General features: G+C 35.6%; 1 protein-coding gene across 1 annotated transcript; it reads right to left on the bottom strand.

Annotated features, from left to right (window-relative positions):
• Positions 1–2,466: 2,466 nt before the first annotated feature.
• LOC103998780 (uncharacterized) lies at positions 2,467–8,515 on the bottom strand. Its single transcript, XM_009420365.3, has 9 exons — positions 8,471–8,515; positions 7,984–8,106; positions 6,454–6,534; positions 6,180–6,268; positions 5,963–6,037; positions 3,882–3,943; positions 3,745–3,810; positions 3,466–3,651; positions 2,467–2,810 (listed from the first exon to the last, which is right to left on the bottom strand). Exons 2-9 carry the CDS (start codon positions 8,104–8,106, stop codon positions 2,722–2,724), a joined length of 771 nt encoding a protein of 256 aa, XP_009418640.2. The 5' UTR covers positions 8,471–8,515; the 3' UTR covers positions 2,467–2,721.
• Between the last annotated feature and the right edge of the window lie 13,351 nt (positions 8,516–21,866).

Here is a 21,866-nt window from a genome sequence, read left to right as displayed (position 1 = left end):
GGCATGTCATTGGTCCCTCGACGCTTCGTCCGATTCTTCGGCGCATCGTCCTCTCCTGCGGCCTATTGCCCAATCGGCCAGTTGACTCTGCAACTCTGATATCCTTGGTGCAATACCCGCTCTTTTTGGCCCAATGCCCGAATCCACGGCCCAAAGCCTTCTGTCGATACGTCGACTGATCCACTGACCCGACGTCCAATCTTCTAACATGTTCCTTCGGGCCAACATGATTTTTCCTGCTTTAATTGTCTCATCCTGATCGAAGCATCCTACGTCACTAAAAATGCAGATTAAAACATAAACACAATTATCAATTGGTTTCATCATCAAAATACGAGATTCAATAGTATTCACTTCGCTCACCATAGCGATTATATAATCATCTCTCTCAACGGAGTTGACTTTCGGGTTCTGGCCTTTTTAAAATCTCCAATCCCTAGCAAAATGACCAGGTTTTCAACAAACAAAACAACCTCCACTCTTTGGCTTCTTAAATTTTTTTTTATCCTTTTTGGGGCCAAAATGATTCCCCTTGTTTTGCTTGCCTTTGTTGAAATTCTTAGGCTAATTCATAACATTTGCTTTTATATTGCCAAAAGAGTTCTCACTCTTGTATCTTATCCTCGATTCGAAGATATTTTTGAATTTGCTCTAAAGTGATATCCTTGGAGTCATGCAAAATCTTCTTCTTACTCTTTCCAAGATATAGGCAACTTGGCTATTATAGCCCATATTTGAAAATGTTCAAGAAGTTCGATTTTTTTAACCTTCAATTGATTAACAATGACCTGGAACTCATGCACTTGTGCTAAGATTGGCTTGTCATCAACAAACTTGTAATCAAAATATTTAGAAATTAAAAAATTTTTTGTACCTTCTTCCTCGGCATGATACTTGAATTCCAAAGCATTCCAAATTACTTTTGCAGATGGTTCCATCGTATAAAGCTTATAAAGCCGGTCCGAAAGAGCATTGAAAATGTGTCATCTATATATGACTTCATCTTTATTTATCTTCTTTTGTTCAGCCTTGACTTCATCGGTGTCATCGTCGGTTGGATCAGAAATTGATTGAAGATTTGGATAAAGCACATAGAAGATCTTCAAAAGCAGTCAATATAAACTTCATCTTGTCTTGCCAACAGCTAAAATTCATTTCATCAAAACAATCCAAACGAACAAAATCTTGATTTAATAATATGATGGTATTTGTGACGGTGAATTTGTATAAACTTATAAAATATTATTTTTAGATTATTGGAAAAATACGATAAAGAAGATGATGAAAACACTTTAGAAACAAATAACAAACACAAGATCAAGAATATTTTAGGAAATATATTTATGCTTAAAACGTGTATAAACACTTTCTTAAAAATGATATTTGTATTATTTTCTCAATAAGATTGTTATTTTCTCAATAAGATTGCTATAGGTTTAATGTAAATAGTTTTAGTGGATATAACAAGCTTTTCAAAGATTTGAGTAAATAATAAAGAATCTTAAAAGAGGAATTAGATAATATCTAATTTAATCATAGAGAGCAAAGAAAAAGTGTATGAAAGAGATTTCATCATAATTTACTCTCAAATATCTATTTATATATATTTTTTTATAAATAATAAAAAATAACTATCAAAATAATTATAAACGAAATCATATTTTCAAATAAATCTTTTGAAATTTTTTTTTTTTATTTGAACAATTTATAACAATCGATCGTGGCCATCTGCAACCGTGGCGAGGCCTCTCAGGGCGTAGCGCCCCGAGCATGTCGGCTTTTGGAGTTCCCATCCATCCTGCTACGACAGAGTGGACGCCGTCGCACCCTATCAACACCTGCAGAGGAAGCACACCGGAAGCCATTACAATAGAGAGTTTAGCCAATCAATCTCCATTACCGATCGCCGTTGCAGCAACCTTGGCTTCGAGTGTGGATCCATCCTCCAGGCGTAGGAGCTTCCAGTTGCCCATCTCTTCGTTGGAGGCCAGCTTCGATGAGAACCTAATTGTGCCATCCTCCACGGCCTCCATTGAATCTTGACAGCGACGAGACAAAACTGAAGCTGTGGAAGAAGGGGTGGTGGGAGATGAGAATGCCGAGGAGAAGATGAAGAGGAAAGAAAGCTGAGCAGGGAATCTGCAGCAGCGACGAGAAGAACTCCAAATGGTCCACGTGGTTGTGCGACTACGCAACTCCATGATCCAACCTCGACGCTAAAAGACAGACACTACCGTCGGCATGTTTCCTAGATCACAACACAGGCATCCTTGCAAAACAAGAGCTTAATGTTGCCAGCCAGCACAAATGGTTGTGTAAGGTATTTGTCCTTCCTCTCATTTGTGACATCTTCCCATTGAGATTTCATGCTTATTACAAGTGCTTATTTGATTTATATTTATGGAGAGGAGTGCTAACGATCACACTTCCGACTGCAATAAATGAAATTGTTATTATGATCACGGTTCTTACAAAGAGCAAATTTCTCATATCAAAGGGCGGTACAGAGTTGAGTAACAAGAAGACTAAAAGAATCAAAAGAAAGTGATGCTTTATTAGTTGAAATCTACAATTCTCTTAAAAATGGATCATGCCGTAGTGTCAGGCCATCCTATTCTGCAGATACAGCTAATCTACAAAGAAAAGAAGAATAGTTTTGCACAGAGCAGGCATCCAACTACACAAAGCGGAATCTTTTGGGCTAATCAGATCCATCAAAGGTCATGCTCCACTGTTAACTGCCTGGACCGGTTCTTTTGATCTGGAATCAAGGCCTCTTCCTCTGGTTTGGCCCCGACCAGGACCACGACCTGAAATAAAATTGAAAGAGAATTAATCATTAAAACCTGCTTAGAGTAACATCAATTTTAACACGGTAGCATATACAAGTTGGATTAATCCATTTAAAATTATCAATCTTTTATACATGGATTGTGTCGCAATGAATAATCTATACCAACTTGGGTTGTGGACTTGGCTATAGCTCGAGCTTACACAGAATACAAAAAGATCATTCGATCATTTATAGCTCGAGCTTACAGCAACCCTTTGAAAACCTTGCATTGGCGAGAGCCTCATGCATTGCGTATACCCTTTAAGCAAGCTATACGGTTTTATGATTTTTCATAGGAAAGATCCTTTTATTTCTCTCTCTAACTTAGGTTGCCACCCCTCTTTATAGGACTTAGCCGTTGCTCGAGTTTTCATATGGGATACAAAATGATCTTTCGATTATTTACACATTGAAGCAAGGTACAAGCTTTGATCATCTTACATAAGGATTTTTTTTTTTTTTCTTCTATTTCTTTTTGGTAGTGGTGGTCTCACTCTCTCTAGGGAGTAGGCATGGTTGGGTCGCTTTTCTGATTTTTTTTTTACAGTTATTTTCTTTTATGAAAAAGGTATTAGAAGAGAAAGGAAAAAACCAACAAGGAAAGGGGAGGGAGGGGAAGGTGATTGACTTACCTCTACCTCTGGGAGGCATAAGTGTTTGTTCATTGTAGCCTGTCTCATGCAAATTATTAAGTTGGCCACCATAGCCACCACGACGCCCATAATTGCGACCTCTGCCACGAACATAGCCACCTCTAACATAACCACGACCCCGATTGTCTGATCCTCCATCACCATCATCCTCGATTATACCATTTCCTGAACATGGAGCGTAAGGATCGATCAACATCAAATCTTAGATAGTCCAGCTATTAATAATTGAACTACCAAAAAAGACCCAAGCATGCTTACTAGGAGCCCTTCCCCTGCCACGACCACCACGACCTCTACCATGACCAGTAGGTGAAACTTCTATATCTGTCGATAATATATCAAATATAAATACGAGGATATCTAATACAAATAGATAATATATATAATTTCATTACCTCCTCCATTCTCAAACTCTTGCATTGGCTTCACCTGATCTGCAGGCAAAGGAGATTGGTATCTGTAGAAAAAAATATTGTTATTTCAATTGTTTGTAGATATCTAAGGGAAAAGCTAAAATATGGGAGGCAGGAAGAATGAAATAGATAAAAATAATATTTTCAAAGGAGCATAACACTTTAATAATTATAATATAAGATATTAGGAATTTAAAGGCTCACATGCATGTAATATCTTTATCAATTTGTGCTTCTTACATTCCCAAATCTATTGCATCCATTCTCTCCACTTTTTTATTCCTTTTCTCATTTTCACCCTAAACTTAAAATTCACTCTCATCTTTATCCAATCTCTGATGTCCTTTTTTCACTCTGTTCAATATTTTTCTAGGCCCAATGGATGAAGCCCCACTGGTTCTCTACAATCACCTCAAGTAATCTCTCCACACATTATCCATTATCCTATGCACCAGTGGCCTTGTCAAGGACTAGTTACCTTCTCCCTCATCCCTTATCATATGCATACGTGGCCTTGTCAAGATTTTTGAGCTAAACTGGCACGATTATATCAGGGTCAAGAGCTACTACAACTGGGGCCACTAATGGAAGAAAAAATAAATAAAAAAATATTGACCCGAATCAAAGTATGGAGGTAACAAGTTTATCCAAAGCCATTTGCAACCATCAGGAAATAGTTCAGCTAAGATACTATATTGACCAAAAAATGGTAACACCAAGAGGCATGATCAAACAACCTCAATGTATTTAAGACCAAAGAGTTTATTAAAGAAGAGAAAACAATGGCGGACAAATGAATAGAATGAATAAAATTAGTATGGCAGTCCATAGGATTTGTATTCTCAGGGCATCTTCCAACTACATGTCTAATGGCCAACAAAAGTGATGAAAACAATTCTACGACCAAAAGGGATAGTAGGCTAAAGCACTAAACAATACCTACAGAAAATCTTGTGGCCAAGTGCAAATCTTTCTCCAACAATCCTATGACAAAAAGGGATAGTGGGCTAAAGCACTAAACAATACTTAACAGAAAATATTATGGTTAACTGCAAATCTATCTCCAGATTCTTCTCAATGCTTATATTATCACTGAATGTAGAAATTGAATCTATAATTCAACACAAGTGACAAGAAAATTTGCCAGAGAATAGCAAGATCACACATTGACCACATAATGTTCCATAGAAGGTATCTGATTTAGAGATGTTTTTAAGTTATTAATCCAAAACATTTAAACCTGCTAAACCAAACTTACAAACAACTTTTAACAATGCAGTTAATCCAATGGAGCTGCTGAGTTTAGCAAGAAAATAGACCACAAAGAGTCCTCACAATAAATTCATAGCATAAACCTGGTAATGAGCATTTGCATCAACTGTACTGAGTGTTATAAATTAAATATTCCAATTGATTTTAAGGACTAAATATGGTGGTCTACCAGAATAGTTCTGTTACCTAAGAGCCAGAGGTCTCATACATTTTAGACTTTACCTTGTCATGATATGAAAAAAAAACAAAAAAGAACTGACGGCATAATCACAAACTTAATTATATTATAAACAAATACAAGATAACTTAAAAATTAAATACAGATTTTGCTACATTTCCAAATACAACACTCACATAGCTATTGTGGGAATCACATATAGTGAATGGTAAGGCCAATTTTTATGAGCATTACCACATTTTCCATGCTGAACTTATCAATTATAAAATTATTTTTTTAAGAGATTGAAGAATACAATTTGCATGAATGGGGTAAGACAAACGAGCCCAACACAAAAGGTTTGTACTCCATAAAAAATACAAGGATACAACGAAAGAAATTGCAATTTAATGTCAACAGAAGGATAGTCCCACTTTCTCTCTAACTTTCATATTTCTTAAATAAGATATTGTTAATGAAAATCACAAGATAATGCAAATACCCATAGAAACCAGTAAGAAGAGTCATTTATGCAAATTCAGTATGCAAAAGTAATTACATTGTAGGCCAATTTTAACTATCAATTGTATGAACATATGCAGCAAAAATTACAAACATGATTTTTCATACATACCCAACTGCAGATGTATCCAGCTCCTTCTTTGATAATGTTATAGTGATTATAGACAGATGCCTAGTAGTCTCAACCCTGAAAAGAAATGCAAATGAAAATAAGGAAGAAAAACTTATGAGATGCAAATATTCAATAGAAGTATTCATCTCCACTCTCCGATGATGTTGTCAATGCAGAATAAACTAGATATATAAGGGAAAATTTTTTGTTATCTTACGGAAGTAGTCCTTCCTCCAATGGTTCCCATGTATCAGTTATATCAGTACTTCCAGTAGCAGTAATCTGATGAAGACCAACAATCCTCCTCTGTTTCACCAGCATATTTGCAGAAAAGTTCATAAAAAACAAATATCAACTCCATTTACTACTAGCTTCAATTAGGAAAGAATTAACACAAATTGTAATATTCTTTTATGCTAATTAGCAATGATACCACAATGCCACAAAAGATCCAAACTACTAAAAGGCCAAGAGAAATAAAAGATTAGTACCTTCATCAATTCCACAACCATTATAGTTTTATTAATAGCTTTACCCATTGCCTTGAAAACAATCTCACTTGAACCTTTCTCCTTCAGAAGTCAACACAAATAGATTATCAGAATTAAACAAGTAGCAGGGCAACCACCTTGATGCTACTATATCAATTATCCATGCAAGTGTGAGGAAATAATAATATAACCAAATTTGTAGATCTATTATGGTCACTAAAAACTAATGAAATTGAAGCAGCTAACTGGAAAATCAAATTGCTTAAAGATCAATCAACATTTTAACAGCAAGAACTAATGTGCACTGAGGACTCACATGAAAAAAAGGTAACATTGACAGTCAGAAAATTGTCTAATGCTTATACGTTTGTGTATGACTGTTCATAACCCACGAATCAAAAGAAACCACATCAGAAGGAAAAACCCCACCAGGATCTACTCATAGCAAAACAACATGATAATGAACCTCACCGATAACAGGCTTGGGTCATTTCAATAAAACCGTTAAAGTCATCAACATTCCACTAGTCTATAACACCAAATAGAAGAATGCAAATAACTACAGTTGCAAACAAACACTATAATGGGACAACATTTTGCCCATGGTTTTCATGATTTTGGCATTCTCAAACAGCTTCTAGTTTATGCACTCACAATGAATGTTTATTGTAAAGGATGCTGTATGTTAGTGCAATTTTTCCATAGCAAAATACACTGAGCTACAGTTTGGCTTGATTTTATTATATGATATATATTTTTTGTTACATTGAACTTATTGCTAGCTGCTTGGGCTCATTCTTTATAACTTTCATTGATCTAGGTGTCATTAGATATCAAAATGTGGCTATCAGAGCAGCCTGAAACCATTGTAGCAATTCAAGCAGGCTCATTTTCCCTCCTAAATCTTGCCAAACAGATTTGTAATATTTTTATCTACCATATTTCCTGTGAGTATTGTTGTTTGCCTGTTAAAAAGACTCTAGCACCTACAACTTCAATAGCATGTCTTACTATTTACAAGGTTCATACAAACCAAAGGGAACAAGTATAGCTCACTATCTAATGGATGTCACTAGCATCTTCACCATGTACACTGCAGATGTTATGACTCTAACATTTGCATGACCCTCAGCATATATGTCAACTATCAACTTCTCGAGCATGTAACATAATTGAATGTGGAACCAATGACAAAGCAGAAACATATGAAAGCATCAGTATATGATGCCGTTACAGTGAAATTGAATGTGGAACTAGTGACAAATAAGAGACATATGAAAGCATCATTGTATGATGTCATTATAGTGACATAGGATGGAGAATGGGGAGGAAAAGATTAAAAAAAAGACTTCAAATTCTTGTATTTGTCTGACCATTATATATTTCAACAGCAATATCTCCGTAGCACTTGCCGTGCATAAGATATATATACACGGTCTATAAAACTATCATTAGACCTACAAAAATTGACCCTAAGTTTTATATACCAGTGGTCAATGATCAAGATGAGACTTTTGTATCGGTGAATACCTGAAGCAGACTAGTGGCGTAGGTAATGTAGCTGTGCACCCTCCCCTGAGATGTGATACGAATCTCATTGTCGTTAATGGGGGTCTGCTCCCTTGGTTTCTCCACCTTCTTGTACCGATCCATCTTCCCATCCACAACCAAACAAAAACAACCACAAAGACAAATGCAACAAAAAGATTAGATATTGGACACCAATTAAGTTCAATATACCCCCTACAAGCACAAAAATGATCAACACTAAAAAGGGGCTGGCCAAATCGGATCTAAAGCGAATCAAAAGAAACCAGAGAACAGTAAACAAGAGCACGATTGAAGAATGAACGGAACAGAAACCAGATTTTCAATTGAAAAAAGGGGGGAAAATCAAGTCTTTTGCGGCCTTCGAGTGTAGATAAAACGGATTCAGACCGTGAGACTAAGAAGTAAAGATGAAAGACAGCGAGCAGGATCAACTCCACGGATTTACTCCTCGTTCCTATCCATTTACCTTGTTCTCGCCGCTTTTCGCCCTCTTCCACGTCTCGTTTGTCTTCCTTTCCGCACCGGAGGAAGAGAGAGAGAGAGACTCCAATATATACGAGACAGACGGGAGTAAATCGGTCTTTCCGCTTAGGGTTCGTCTCGTACTCCCTCCAAATTGGGCATTCAAAAGCCGAGCCGCTGCCGGTCGTTGATCTGGAAACGAACGGCTGTTGTTTTCCAAGTGCCGGTACGCTTCATCAAACCATGTTTTGATAAGATCTAATATTACTTTATTTTTCACAAAATCTTAAAATATTTTGTATGATTTTAGGTTTCATTTCTTTTTTTTTATATTTATATTATTTTATAATAATTTGGCTATAAAAGCTTGACTTTATGAATTTTTTAATAGAAGCATCGCAATTTCCAAAAATTACTTGACGACATACTAAACATGATAAGTAACGCTGAATCGGTACATTGAATCATCACATTAGATGAATTGGATCGGTTCATCTTCCATGAACAGGTGCAATTTATTTTAAATTTTGATAATAATATATTGGTCTCTTAAGAATTTAATATAATAAATATACCAACGATATATGTCACATCAAATATTTAAATTCTATGTATATGCCACTTCCATTAGCATCATTTTAATAAATTTGGATTGATGATGATTGATTGGTGTCAAAAATGATCACTAACTCTGAGCGGTGAAGTTGAGTCGATCTAACTCGTTTTTCTAATTTTGAAAATTGGATGCCTCCTGATATGTCTAAGGTGGTCCCCTTCTTCGTTAAGTCTCCTTATGGACTTCTTCTAGACCAAAGGATCCTATAAAAATATTTCAGGATATATTCGATAAGGTCCTCTGATACTTAATTCAACTGGGAGCTCAAGGTGATGAAAGTTTAGAGAGACTCTGCTACAAATTTGATGTACTTACATTGTGTCAAATCATGTCATGTGGGCTTAGGTGGTGTTACATCATCACCTAATAACAAGGGTCCTAATTGCTGACTAAGTGCCATGTGCCAAACCATAATTGGTTACTTATAATTTGATTAAATACCAAGGAACAAAATTAGCTATAAAATTTAGTCATATCACTTGTCTCCTATGTACCTTAGGAAAAGGGTTTCTCTCTATTAAACGTAATATTGATATGGAAACTCGATAGTTATTACATATATTAAAAATAATTAACTAATATTTGCATGTATCTCATGTAAGGCGTACGAGATGTATAGATGCTCTTTCGGGCATCATAAGGTGTTTCAGACTCAAGAGATGTAAAAGGGCATAAAGATATGTAAAATCGAATCATATGCGTAGGGATGATAAACGCATGAGACATATGAGAGTGTTAGAGTGTATCGACTTGAACTATTCATATAGAAGATAATGAACATAATAAACTTATGAGAGTACTAGGGCATGCTGAATTTAAACTATTCATATAAGGGGTGTTGAATGCATGAAACACAAGAAGAACATCAAGGATTGTCGACTTAAACTACCTATGTAGAGGGTGCTAAATGCATGAGAAATATGAGAGAGTTGGAGCATGCTAACTTGAATTGCCTACATGATTTGGACCATTGAATACATAAGATGAGACAAGTGAAGCGTTTGAGTTTGTTGATTCAAACCGTCAGCTCTAAGGATGTTGAATGCGTAAAATGTGTGAGGGCATTACGAGCATGTTGACTTGTATTACACATGAAGGCAATGTTAGATGGATGAAACACATGAGGGCATTATAGTGTGCTAGCTTGAAATGCCTATGTATAGGGTGCCAAATATATGAAATGAGGGCATTAGGATGTACCGACTTGAACAGCTCATGTAAGGGGGTATTAGATGCATGAGATGTGTGATGACATTAGGAAGTACTTACTTGAATTGTCTATATAAGTGGGGTTAGATGCATGACATATATGAGAGCATTCAGATATGCTAACTTTGTTGAGTCCTAAATTTTGTTGATAAAATCAATTGATGAATTTGATAAGTTAATATCATTTTGAGATAGATGATACAAGAAATAATTTGATCAGAGACTCAGACTATTGAATAGCCAAATATCAAGCTAAAGATTGGATGTTATTGTAATATCCCTCACTTTTAAAAATTTATTAATAAAGATTTATATGTAAATTGGAGGACCTATATGTAAATATAGAAACTTTAAGGACTAAACTATTAAGTTGCAAAAAGAAAAAAAATAAAGAAAACCGAAAATTTCGGTTTTATCCCACCGCCTCCCACGCTCTTTGTTTCTCGAGAAACAGAGAGAGGAGCGGTGGGGCGTGGGGAGAAGAAGGTGAGGAAGAAGAGAAGAAGAAGAGAAAGGAAAAGGGAAGAGGAGAGGAAAAGGAGAAGGGGAGGTAGTTGCGGCAGTGGCAGCTGCAGCTGCTGGAAGAGAAGGAGAGGAAATAGAGCAGGGAAAGAAGAAGAGGCTGCGGTTGTGGTGGCTGCGGCCATGGCTGCGACTGCGACTGCGATAGTTGCAGCTGGGAAAGAAAAGAAAGGAAAGGGGGAAAAAGGGGCTGCGGACGAGATTGCGACCACAGCGGCAGCGATTGCATATGCAACAGTTATGTCTGCGAAAGAAGGGGAGGAAGAAGGCAGTGCGGTGGAAGGGGCTGCGACTGTGGCAGTGGTAGCGGCGGTGGTTGTGGCAGTTGCGTTTGGGAAAGAAAAAGAAGGAATAAGAGTAAGAGAGAGCAGGTGATTGTGCCTCGATATTCGGCACGTGGTGTAGTTGCGAAGAAAGAAAGAAAACGAGTGCACAAAACGAAACAGGGAGGGGACGGAGGAAAAGTAGAAAAATGATTCGAGCGTACACCTTCTTCAAATCTTTGGACCAAAACCTTCAAAAGGCAAGTTTCCCGATCGTTTCTCCTATAATTGTTCTAATTTTTCTTATTGCAAGTATTATGATCTTCCCCGTGCAAGTGTTCTTATCTTTCCTATTGCATTTCCTTTTTTGCAAGTGTTACGAATCCTTCCTATTGTAAGCTTTCTAATCTTTTCTATTGCAAGTGTCCTGATCTTTCCTTACTACAATTTTATCTTTACATTTGCTTTGAATATGAGAAACTTTGAATTGTTCTAGCCTTGCAATTGATATATCTCCTGTTTAGACATAACGATTCGAATCTGTGCAACTCCTGAGATGCTGACCTTTCTACCTTATTATGGTTATAACTTCACGTATTGACCTCTGATTTGGACAAACCTTATTTGATCAGAATATAGACTCATAAACCTTTCTTTTGATGGTTTATTTTAAGAATTCAAAGTAAGTTTGTCTGCCCAAACTTCTGTTTCAAATGAGCCTACAGATTCTGTAAAACAGGGATCGTAATTTCTAACCTTTTGATACTAAACAGCCTATAAGTCCCTGTTGGAAACGTTGATTTATTCAAAGCTTATTTCATTGGAAACTATACTCGTAGGTCTTTCTTTGATACCTGGATTGAAAGATTTAGAGTCCAAATGCCTGCCTAGTTTTCTGTTGAAACCGACCCTGTGAATTCTGTAAAATTGAGATTTGTTCTTTGATCTTGGGTTACTAAATCTATTGTAACTCTTTGTTGGAAACTTCGATTCATATGAGACTTATTTTATCTGAAAATAGATTGAAATATATTTCCACAATAGCATTCTTGTGTAAATTAGAGCACGATTGATAGTTTGAATCATTTGTTCAATGTGCCTCTTGAATTCTGCCAGAAATCGAGCTTTGGTCGATTTCGCATATTCTGGTTTCAGTCCTTTGGAAATTGATATCCTTTAGCTTTCTTATTCAATTAAGCTTTATATTACTGCTTTGAATTCTTGTATGCTCTCGTCCTTAAAATTATTTGCATTCTTAAAAACTATTGTGTAATGTTTATGCTATATCGTATTGACTCGTATAGGCACATGTATATCCCATTGTTCTGCATTTGCATTCGATATGTGCCTATTCCAGTTTCATTCCTTTGGACATTGAATTCATCTAACCTTTTTATTTGAATTGAGTTATATCTGATTGCTTGGAATCCTTGAATGCTCTTGCTTTCATTTCCTTTTAAATCTGAATACAATTGTGAAAGATTATTGCTTACTTCGCATTGACTCGTAAAGGCACATGTACGTTTTGTTGTTCCGCGTGTGCTTCCGATATGTGCTATTTATTGTTCATACTATCTTTTGTACTCTGGTGTTTGTGGGATATTGTGAACCTTTGCCAGAAATGGTGAAGGGAGTTATGCATAGAGCCTGAGATGCTTTGTCGGCCCTTATGACTTCACTCAGACGTGGGTGGACGGAGCTCCAAGACGTGGGAGACTTATGTTTGGTGGTCATTCAGAACTGGATGTACCATATTATGTTATGGTCCCACTTCACCTTATGTATGCTTGATATGGTATCCAGAGCTTTGGTTATGTGTTTCTATACGTGCTTTGGATACGAATAATATGAATGCAACGTCAAATTCGACGTTTGAGCTTCTGTTTCGTATTCGTTATTGATATGCTCCGAAATGGTCTATATGCCATTAATATGTTCCGAAATGTCCCTTTTGTCATTGATATACTTCAAAACATTTCATACGCCATTGATAAGCTCCGAAATGTTTCATTAGTTATTGATATGCTCCAAAATATTTCCTATGCCATTGATATACTTTAAAATGCTTCATATACCATTGATATATTCTGAAATATTTCATTTGTCATTGATATGCTCTGAAACATTTCATACGCCTTTGATATGCTCCAAAATGTTTCATTTGCTATTGTTATGCTTCGAAATGTTCCATATGTTGTTGATATGCTCCGGAACATTTCATACGCTATTGATATGCTCCAATTACTCTATGCTTCATTTGTTTTGGAACCAAATATGTTATGAATGAAATGACATTTGCGATTCTGTATCTAATGAGATGATATCCTTGAATCTCTTGGATTCTGCCTTGCATTATGATACCTTATTTGAAATCATTCCTTTTGTTCTGAATATGCTTTGTCACTTGCTGAGCTGTTTTTAGCTCACTCTATTGTTATATAAATCTTTCAGGTCAGCTTGTCACTCTTTGAGATGTTTGAATTGGGCTGAGGCAATGGAGAGCTATTCAGAATTATGGGCAAGCCTTGTTAGTTATTATATTATTGTTGTATAAGCATATTTTGTATGTAATGAAATGTTGTCGATGAATCGAAATGGATATACTATGTAAAAGTGTTAGAAGATCTCTCTTATTTGGAATTTCAGAATGTTAAGTCTAGTTTATGATGATATGAACTTGTGATGAATAATTGGAGTTCTGATTGTATAATTTATTTAGCTTGTGGATTTATAAATATTGTTCATGTTTGTCAAGTTTGGCTTGGGTTGCCATAAATGTGAATTATAAAGTGATGTGATATATGATTATAAACTGCACAGGTTTTATAGATGTGAATTTGATAGAATGTTTTTCAGTGTCCTCAAATGTGTGTTTGGATCCTGGATGAATTTGTGATGAAAATTTTAATATCATCGATATTATTTGAGGGGGCGTGACAGTTATGCTAGAAGATTGTCATGCCAAAAATTGAATGTCGAGTTAAAGGTGTTACGATCAAGAGCGACACTAAGAGGGGGGGGGGGTAAATTAGTGCAGTAGAAAATTCTTCGATTTCATATAAAGTTCATCTCGATTCAAATCGTTTCGGAAAGATGTTGAACTTAAAACTTTCATAAGAATGTAAGGAGAAGCTCAAGGAGATTTGCAGTAAAGTAAATTGCACAATAGGAAAAGCAAACCAGAATTTAGAGTGGTTCGGTCAATGAGATCTATGTCCACTTCGGATTTCTCCTCCGTCGAGGTCACCGGCGTCCACTAAAGGCTTTCCTTCAATAGGAGAAGACCAACCACTTTTTACAGCGCTTTCTCCTTTTGCCGGGTTTAGGAGACAACCCTTATAAATCTCACTCCTCTTTCTTGGATGGTTACAAGGCTAAGAGAGGGAGGAGGATAACTCTTCTCACTTTCACAACACTTTTCACACCCTAAACACTTAGAATTTTTTACACATATAATAGTACTTTGTTGCCCTTTCATGCAGAAAAGGGTGGGATATTTATAAGCCCCAATGACTTCAAAAGTTAGAGCAAAAAAAAATTAAAATCCTTGGATTTCGAGATGCTGGCGTACATCGCCATTAATGGGTGGTACCACCGCTTGACAGAGCTCGGAGACCGAGCTTTGGCAGTACACTACCTGACAGGGGTGGTACCACTACTGGCAGCATTGATTGCCAATGATACCATCACCCAGACCACTTGGGAGACTAGGTCTCCCAGGCGGTGCCATAGTCGGCCATGTTTTCAGGGGCTGAATGGGCTATTCAATCTAACCCAATTCAGCCCTATTAAGGGCTCAGTTAGCCCCTAGTTATGTTAGTGGGATTACCTCCCAATCCTAACTCAATTTACGGACTAACTACAATAATTAAGACAATTTACAAGCATTCTTATTCTAGTACGTCAATTGCTCTTCCGACGATCTTCCAACGATCTTCCGACGAACTTTCGGCAAGCTCCTGGACTTTACGATGATCTTCTTGGTGAGTTTCGATTAGCTTCTTTAGCATGTTCTTGGACCTCTCGGTTGGTTTCGGTAGAACTTCCGATGAACGTCCGGACTTTCAACGAACTCTTGAACTCTCAACGAGATCTCGATCTTGACTTCGGCACAACACCTGTTTTATGTCTTATTGCTATCGTAGTTAATCCTGCACACTTTTCTCAACGTATAGATTAGATCAAACAATCTACAATTGATTTCATCATCAAAATTCGAGATTCAACAATCTTCCCCTTTTTTATAATGACAATCAATTGATGATGAAGTTAACCTTAACTCCCCTATCTATATGCCTTTGAATTCAAGTATCAAATTGATAAGTTAAGTTCATTTAAACTTATCAACATAACATTCTCATAATACGATGCCACATATTTATCAATGAAAATGATGTCAAGGCATGACATCCATTTTCAAATACAATCATTCATTTGTAAGTATGATATAAATTTCAAATATGAAATGTAGGAATATGACAAAGATAGCAATTCATCATTCCATGGCAAGATATCAATTGTAGAATATCAAGCTAAGCTCAAGATATCTTATCATAATGAAAGACATTTATCAAGCATTCACAAAGCATATAAGTGTTTATGATAAGCATTTTCGATAAGATACATTACATACATTTACAATGTCAATTTATCATCAATTTACCACATTTTGATATTATTTCTCCCCCTTTGTCATCAACAGAAAGGAGAATAATTCAATAATGCAAGTATGGTAAAAATTCATGCAAGTTTCACACTAATTTAGTCAATCAATATTGTATTGTTGCATAGTAACATTCAAAATTTCTTATAGAGATAGATTCCATCAACTTCTCCCTTTTGTCATTAAAAACTTTGCGTGAAGAAGGAAGGTAAGAAGGGAATCCAATAAGAACCTAATTTGTGAAATGATATGGATCAAAATATCATTTGAAATCAAATCGTCATTCTTGCAATTAATCATCTCATATGAAAATTTATCTTTCAAGAATCAAGATATCCATTGGAATTTATAAAATTCATCTTTTATGAGAAGAATAAGGAAGAATTCATAGGAAAGAAGCACCATATGAAGGATAAAGGAAATTCCATGAATAAACCTTCATAAATTAAATCAATTTCTCATTTAAAGATTCATAAGAGTGAAATCTGTGAGAGATGCATTCGTCAATGAATTCCATATGTCAAACATCATTAAGTGATGGAGCAAAGATATGAAGTAAAATTGATATCAAGGAAGATAAAACTGAAATAAATTCATGAAAGCTCCATTCATGAAATACATTAAGAGAAGGCACCAAGTCCGGAAAAAAAATACAACAAACTTATGTATTCGGACAATTTAACATCCCTAACTCCCTTATAATGAAATCAAATTGTTCTTCATTTAAGGGTTTTATAAAGATATAAGCCAATTGATGTTTCGTATCAATAAACTCTAAGATTATATCATGATTATTAATAAAGTCTCGTATAAAGTGATGCCTAATGTCAATGTATTTAATTCTAGAGTGTTGAATATGATTTTTTGTTAAACATATTACACTTGTATTGTCACATTTTATAGGAATATTCTTAAGATAAATTTTATAATCTTCTAATGTATTTTTCATCCATACAACTTATGTACAACATGCACTAGCCGCAATGTATTCAGCTTCTATTGTGGATAGTGTAATCGAGTTTTATTTCTTGGAGGACCAAGAGATAAGCGCATGTCCTAAAAATTGACACATTCCGAATATGCTCTTTCTATCTATTCGACACCCAGCAAAATCAGCATCGACATAACCAAGCAATTCAAAATTTTTAGATTTTGAATACCATAATCCTAATTTAGGAGTTCCTTTTAGGTATCTAAAAATCCTTTTGATAGCTTTTAAATGAGATTGCTTGGGGTTAGATTGAAATCTAGCACAAGATCCTATGCTAAACATAATATCCAGTCTAGTTGTGTTGAGGTATAGCAAACTACATATTATACCCCTATAGGCTTTTTTATCAAAACTTTCTCCACCTTCGTCAATGTCTAACTTATTGGAGGTACTCATAGGAGTATTGATAGCCTTTGAACTATCTATATTAAATCATTTTAGCAAGTCTAATATATATTTTATTTAACTAATAAAAATACCATCCTTAAGTTATCTGATTTGTAAGCCTAAAAAGAAGGTTAGTTCCCCCATTAGGCTCATTTTAAACTCTAGACTCATGGTTTTGGCAAACGATTAACATAAGGATTCATTTGTAGAGCCAAAAGTAATGTCATAAATATAAATTTGAACAATAAGAAAATTATTTTCAAAATTTTTTATAATCAATGTAGTATCGACTTTACCTTTAGAGAAATTATTTTGAATAAGAAAAGAGTTAAGTCTCTCATACTAAGCCCTTGAGGCTTGTTTCAATCCATAGAGAACTTTAGTCAATTTAAATACATGATTAGGGAATTTATCATTCACAAATCTGAGAGGTTGTTTAATATAAACTTCTTCATAAATAAAGCCATTAAGAAAAGCACTTTTAACATCCATTTGAAATAACTTCAAATTATTACTACTAGCGTAGGCAAGGAGCATCCTTATGACTTATAATCATGTCACAGGAGCAAAGGTTTCTTCATAATCGATACCTTCTTCTTGGTTGAAACCCTTGGCCACTAATCTAGTCTTGTTTCTAACCACGATACTAAATTCATCTTGCTTATTTCTAAAGACACATTTAGTACTAATAACTAAATGATCATTTGGCCTTGGAACAAGCTTCCACACCTCGTTTCTCTCAAATTGATTTAACTCTTTTTGTATTATGATAACCTATGAATTATCTTTCAATGTCTCGTCAATGCATTAGGTTTAATTTGGGAGAGAAATGCAGCGTTGGCACAAAAACTCTTAAGAGAAGAATGAGTTTGAACCCCTTTAGATGTGTCTCCTATGATTAGCTCCTTGGGATGAGCATCTATATACTTCCATTCCTTAGGTAAGGATGTTGCTAGATGGAGAAAGGGATTCATTTAAATTTAAAACATCAAAATTAAGATCATCATCAAGATCATTTTTCTTAACTTCGAAAACTTTATTAAAACAACATGAATGGACTCTTCTATAACCAAAGTTCCTTTGTTAAAAATGCGAAAGGCCTTAGAGATAGAAGAATAGCCAAGAAAAATTCCTTCATCGGATTTTACATCAAATTTACCTAAGGCATCTTTTTCATTCAAGATAAAGCATTTACATCCGAAAATTTTAAAATATGAAACGTTAGGTTTTTTGTTGTTCCACAACTCATTAGGAGTTTTGGAGAGTAATGGTCTTACTAGAACCCTATTCATGACATAACTTATCATATTTACGACTTCGGAACAAAAATATTTAGGTAAGCTATGTTCATTTAACATGGTTCTTACCATTTCTTGTAAGTTTCTATTTTTTGTTTCTACTACTCTATTTTGTTGAATATTTCTTGGAATAGAGAAATTATGGTTGTATCGATTAGATTCATAAAATTCTTGGAAATCATAGTTTTGAAATTCACCATCGTGATCACTTCGAATTGATGAAATCATAAAACCCTTTTCGTTTTGAACAAGTTTACAAAACTTAGAGAAATACCTAAAGCAATCACTTTTGTGTGCCAAAAAGTAAGTCTATGTATATCTACTATAATCATCCATGATAACAAAAGCGTATTTGCTACCTCCTAGGCTTGATGTAGCAATTGGTCCGAACAAGTCCATATGGATAAATTGCAATGGTCTAGAAGTGCTTATTTGGTTCTTTGGTTTGAAACTACCTTTTATTTATTTTCCTAGTTGACATGCATCACACACATTGTCTTTAATGAACTTAATGTAGGAAATTTCTCTTACAAGTTTTTTAGATGAGATTTGAGAGATTAGTTTCATGCTAGCATGACCTAATCTTCTATGCCAAAGCCAAGCATCGTCATTTAAAATCGAAAAACACATTTCATTACAAAGATCGTCAATGTTGATAGTATATACATTATTTTATTTTAAGAAAATTATAGATATGTTTTTGTGTGGTTTTTCTATAATACAAGCATTAGATCAAATATAACAATATATCCTTTATCACACAATTGACTAATGCTCAAAAGGTTATGCTTTAAGCCATCAACCAACAACATATCTTCAATAAAAAGGTTGGATTTATTACCTATGGTTTCTTTGTCAATGATTTTACTCTTATTGTTGTCTCCGAATGTGACATATCCCTCGTCTAGGCTAGTGAGCATAGAGAATTGAGATGGATCTTTGGTCATATACCTTGAGCATCCACTATCAAGGTACCATCTCTTGCTCCTAGCTTATGATGGTAAATGTTTCTATAAAAAATGATGATTTTTAGGTACCCATTTGATCTTGGGTGCCTCAAAAATTGATAGCTTAACTTATCAGTTTGCATGGAGTTCTTTATGGTTTTTTTAGGAACCCAAATCAATTTGTGTGGACTACATTTCTTAAATGGACAATGATAACCTACATGCCCAAATTTGCAACAAAAGTTACATTTGTTTTGGGGTGAAACTATTAGTCATAGGTGCCCAGCAAGCCAATCACATGAGTGATGGCACGTGTGACTTGACACACAATCTTTTTACATATTATATTTTGGTATTTATCACTTTATATTGACTATTGCATATATGCATGTATATATTATGATGTTGTCGGATCTATACAATGGAAATCAGATCATGATGAGATTACGATAATGAGATCGATTCGCCTTTAAACACGGATCCTAAATAATCACGGTCATAGGTTACTCGAGAAGGACATTAAGATAACCAGATAGACTGGTGTGCTGTATACCCATCCATATGATAGATGAAGCTGGTCTCATAGCTGCTCGTGTGGGGACACTAGGGATACAATACAGATGCTCATTAGAGAATGAGTTCACTGATTGATCCGCTTATAGAATGTTGGATGATTGATGATACCTTATTGTTAGACAACGATTCCGTAGTCCTAGTAGTGTATCTGGTCTTTAGACTTGAGACACCAAGGATGTCCTGTATGAGTGCTTCATTCTTTGATACCAGACTTATAAGTTTGGATGTCCCAGATCTAGTACAACCAGTCATCGGGAGTGATAGTCAACTTTACGGGAGCTATTGAGTGTCGATAGAGGATCATCCACTCTCAGTGTCATGAGAGGAATATCTCATGTATTCTTGCTCAAACAAATCCCTAGCCAGGGTCATTCGGATTGAGAGAGAAAGAGTTCTCCAGGAGAATATGATTAAGAGCAAGATTCGAGTAGAAACCGTATGAGTTTGATAGCACCATGCCCGGTATACAGTCTCTAAGATATTAGATGGATGAGGGACTATAGGTATATGGTAATTGAGGATGGACAGGTCCAATGGATTGGATTCCCTTATATCATTTGGGGACTGCGATGTAGTGGCCTAGTATGTCTACAGTCGATGAGTCGAGTGAATTATTATAGAGATAATAATTCACTGAGCCAGAAGGAGTTCTGACAGGTATGACTCATGACCAGCTCGATATTGGGCCTAGAGGGTCACACACTTATAGTAGGCGTTGCGATAAGCAGAGATTCCGATATGAGATATCTGTCGGAGCTCCTATCTTATTGGATATCCAATAAGCCAATGAATTATTGGATCCCATGGACGAGATCCAATAAAAGCCCATGAGAGATTATTGAATAGAGATCCACTAATCTAAGAGGCTTTGGTAGTTGGATGAAGATCCAATACCCAATAAGAGAGGATCCATTAGGGTTAAGTTGATAGGGGATCTCTATAAATAGGAGGGATTCAGTGGTTTATAGGCTAGAGCCTTTGCTTGCCTCTCCTATTCTCCTCCCTCCTCTCCACCTCAAAGTAGGCCTAGAGTTTTGAGGAGCATCATCGCAACCCTGCTATGTGGATTACCGTTAGAGAGGAGGGCACTTGACCTCCTTCACCCTCTCCTAGAGATCTGCAAGGATTCGGGGATATACGATCTCCCTAGGTAACACAATCTACTCTATACGTAGTTTTAAGTTTCACGGATTTTTATGCATCAATCTTCGTACAACGATGAATAAATCTTTAGGAATTGGAGATTTTATTTTCTGTTCTTTCATTGCGCATGTGATGTCACCCCCAAAGATTTCCCAAAAGAAACATGCAAAGTAGGGCCTTTAACAAAGGTGGTTGGATTTTGGTGAGAGCTACTCATAAATCCGATTCTGCCTTTTCTATTTACGTGACCCTTGTTGGCAAGGATTATGTTCAAGGACTTGCTACCAATCTCAAATTTTTCTAAGGTTTTTTTGAGTAGCAAGTTTTCCTTTTGAAGTATTTATAGTTCATCACATTTCGTACATGGAGCTAAACTATCATTGTGCTCAACTTTTAATCTATTGAAATCACTAACAAGAGAAGCATGCTCTTTTTTCAATAATTTATATTTTTTACTAATTAATTTTCATTCATCAAATAAATTTGCATCAAAGGAACTACTCACCTCATCTCCAATAGCCATTAGCGCATAGTGAGCAACTTGCTTAGTGTTGGTTGGCTCCTCTTCTTCAAATGCACTTGAGTCATCCCAAGTTGCTTTAAGAGCCTTCTTTTTCTTCTATTGCTTTCTCTTTGCTTGGAGATATTCATTCTTGAAGTGTTCCGATTTTTTGCATTCATAACATATCACTTGTTCTTTCTTAGGTTCAAATTTAGTTTTTGTATCATTTCTAAATTTATTCCTTTTTATAAATTTTTTAAACTTTCTTATTAAGAGTGCTAAG

The sequence above is a fragment of the Musa acuminata genome, chromosome BXJ3-1, assembly GCF_036884655.1.
Source record: "Musa acuminata AAA Group cultivar baxijiao chromosome BXJ3-1, Cavendish_Baxijiao_AAA, whole genome shotgun sequence".
Classification (NCBI taxonomy): domain Eukaryota; kingdom Viridiplantae; phylum Streptophyta; class Magnoliopsida; order Zingiberales; family Musaceae; genus Musa; species Musa acuminata.
Note: the sequence above shows the minus strand (reverse complement) of the source record. Positions and strands in the feature narration are given on the sequence as shown.

Bases quoted from the DNA above. Each gene is read 5' to 3' on its own strand.
- LOC103998780 (XM_009420365.3), bottom strand. From the start codon at position 8,106: ATGGATCGGTACAAGAAGGTGGAGAAACCAAGGGAGCAGACCCCCATT. The intron at 6,535-7,983 runs GTATTCACCGAT...TGACTTCTGAAG, and splicing joins ACGCCACTAGTCTGCTTCAG to GAGAAAGGTTCAAGTGAGAT. The intron at 3,811-3,881 runs GTAATGAAATTA...TATTATCGACAG, and splicing joins AGAGTTTGAGAATGGAGGAG to ATATAGAAGTTTCACCTACT.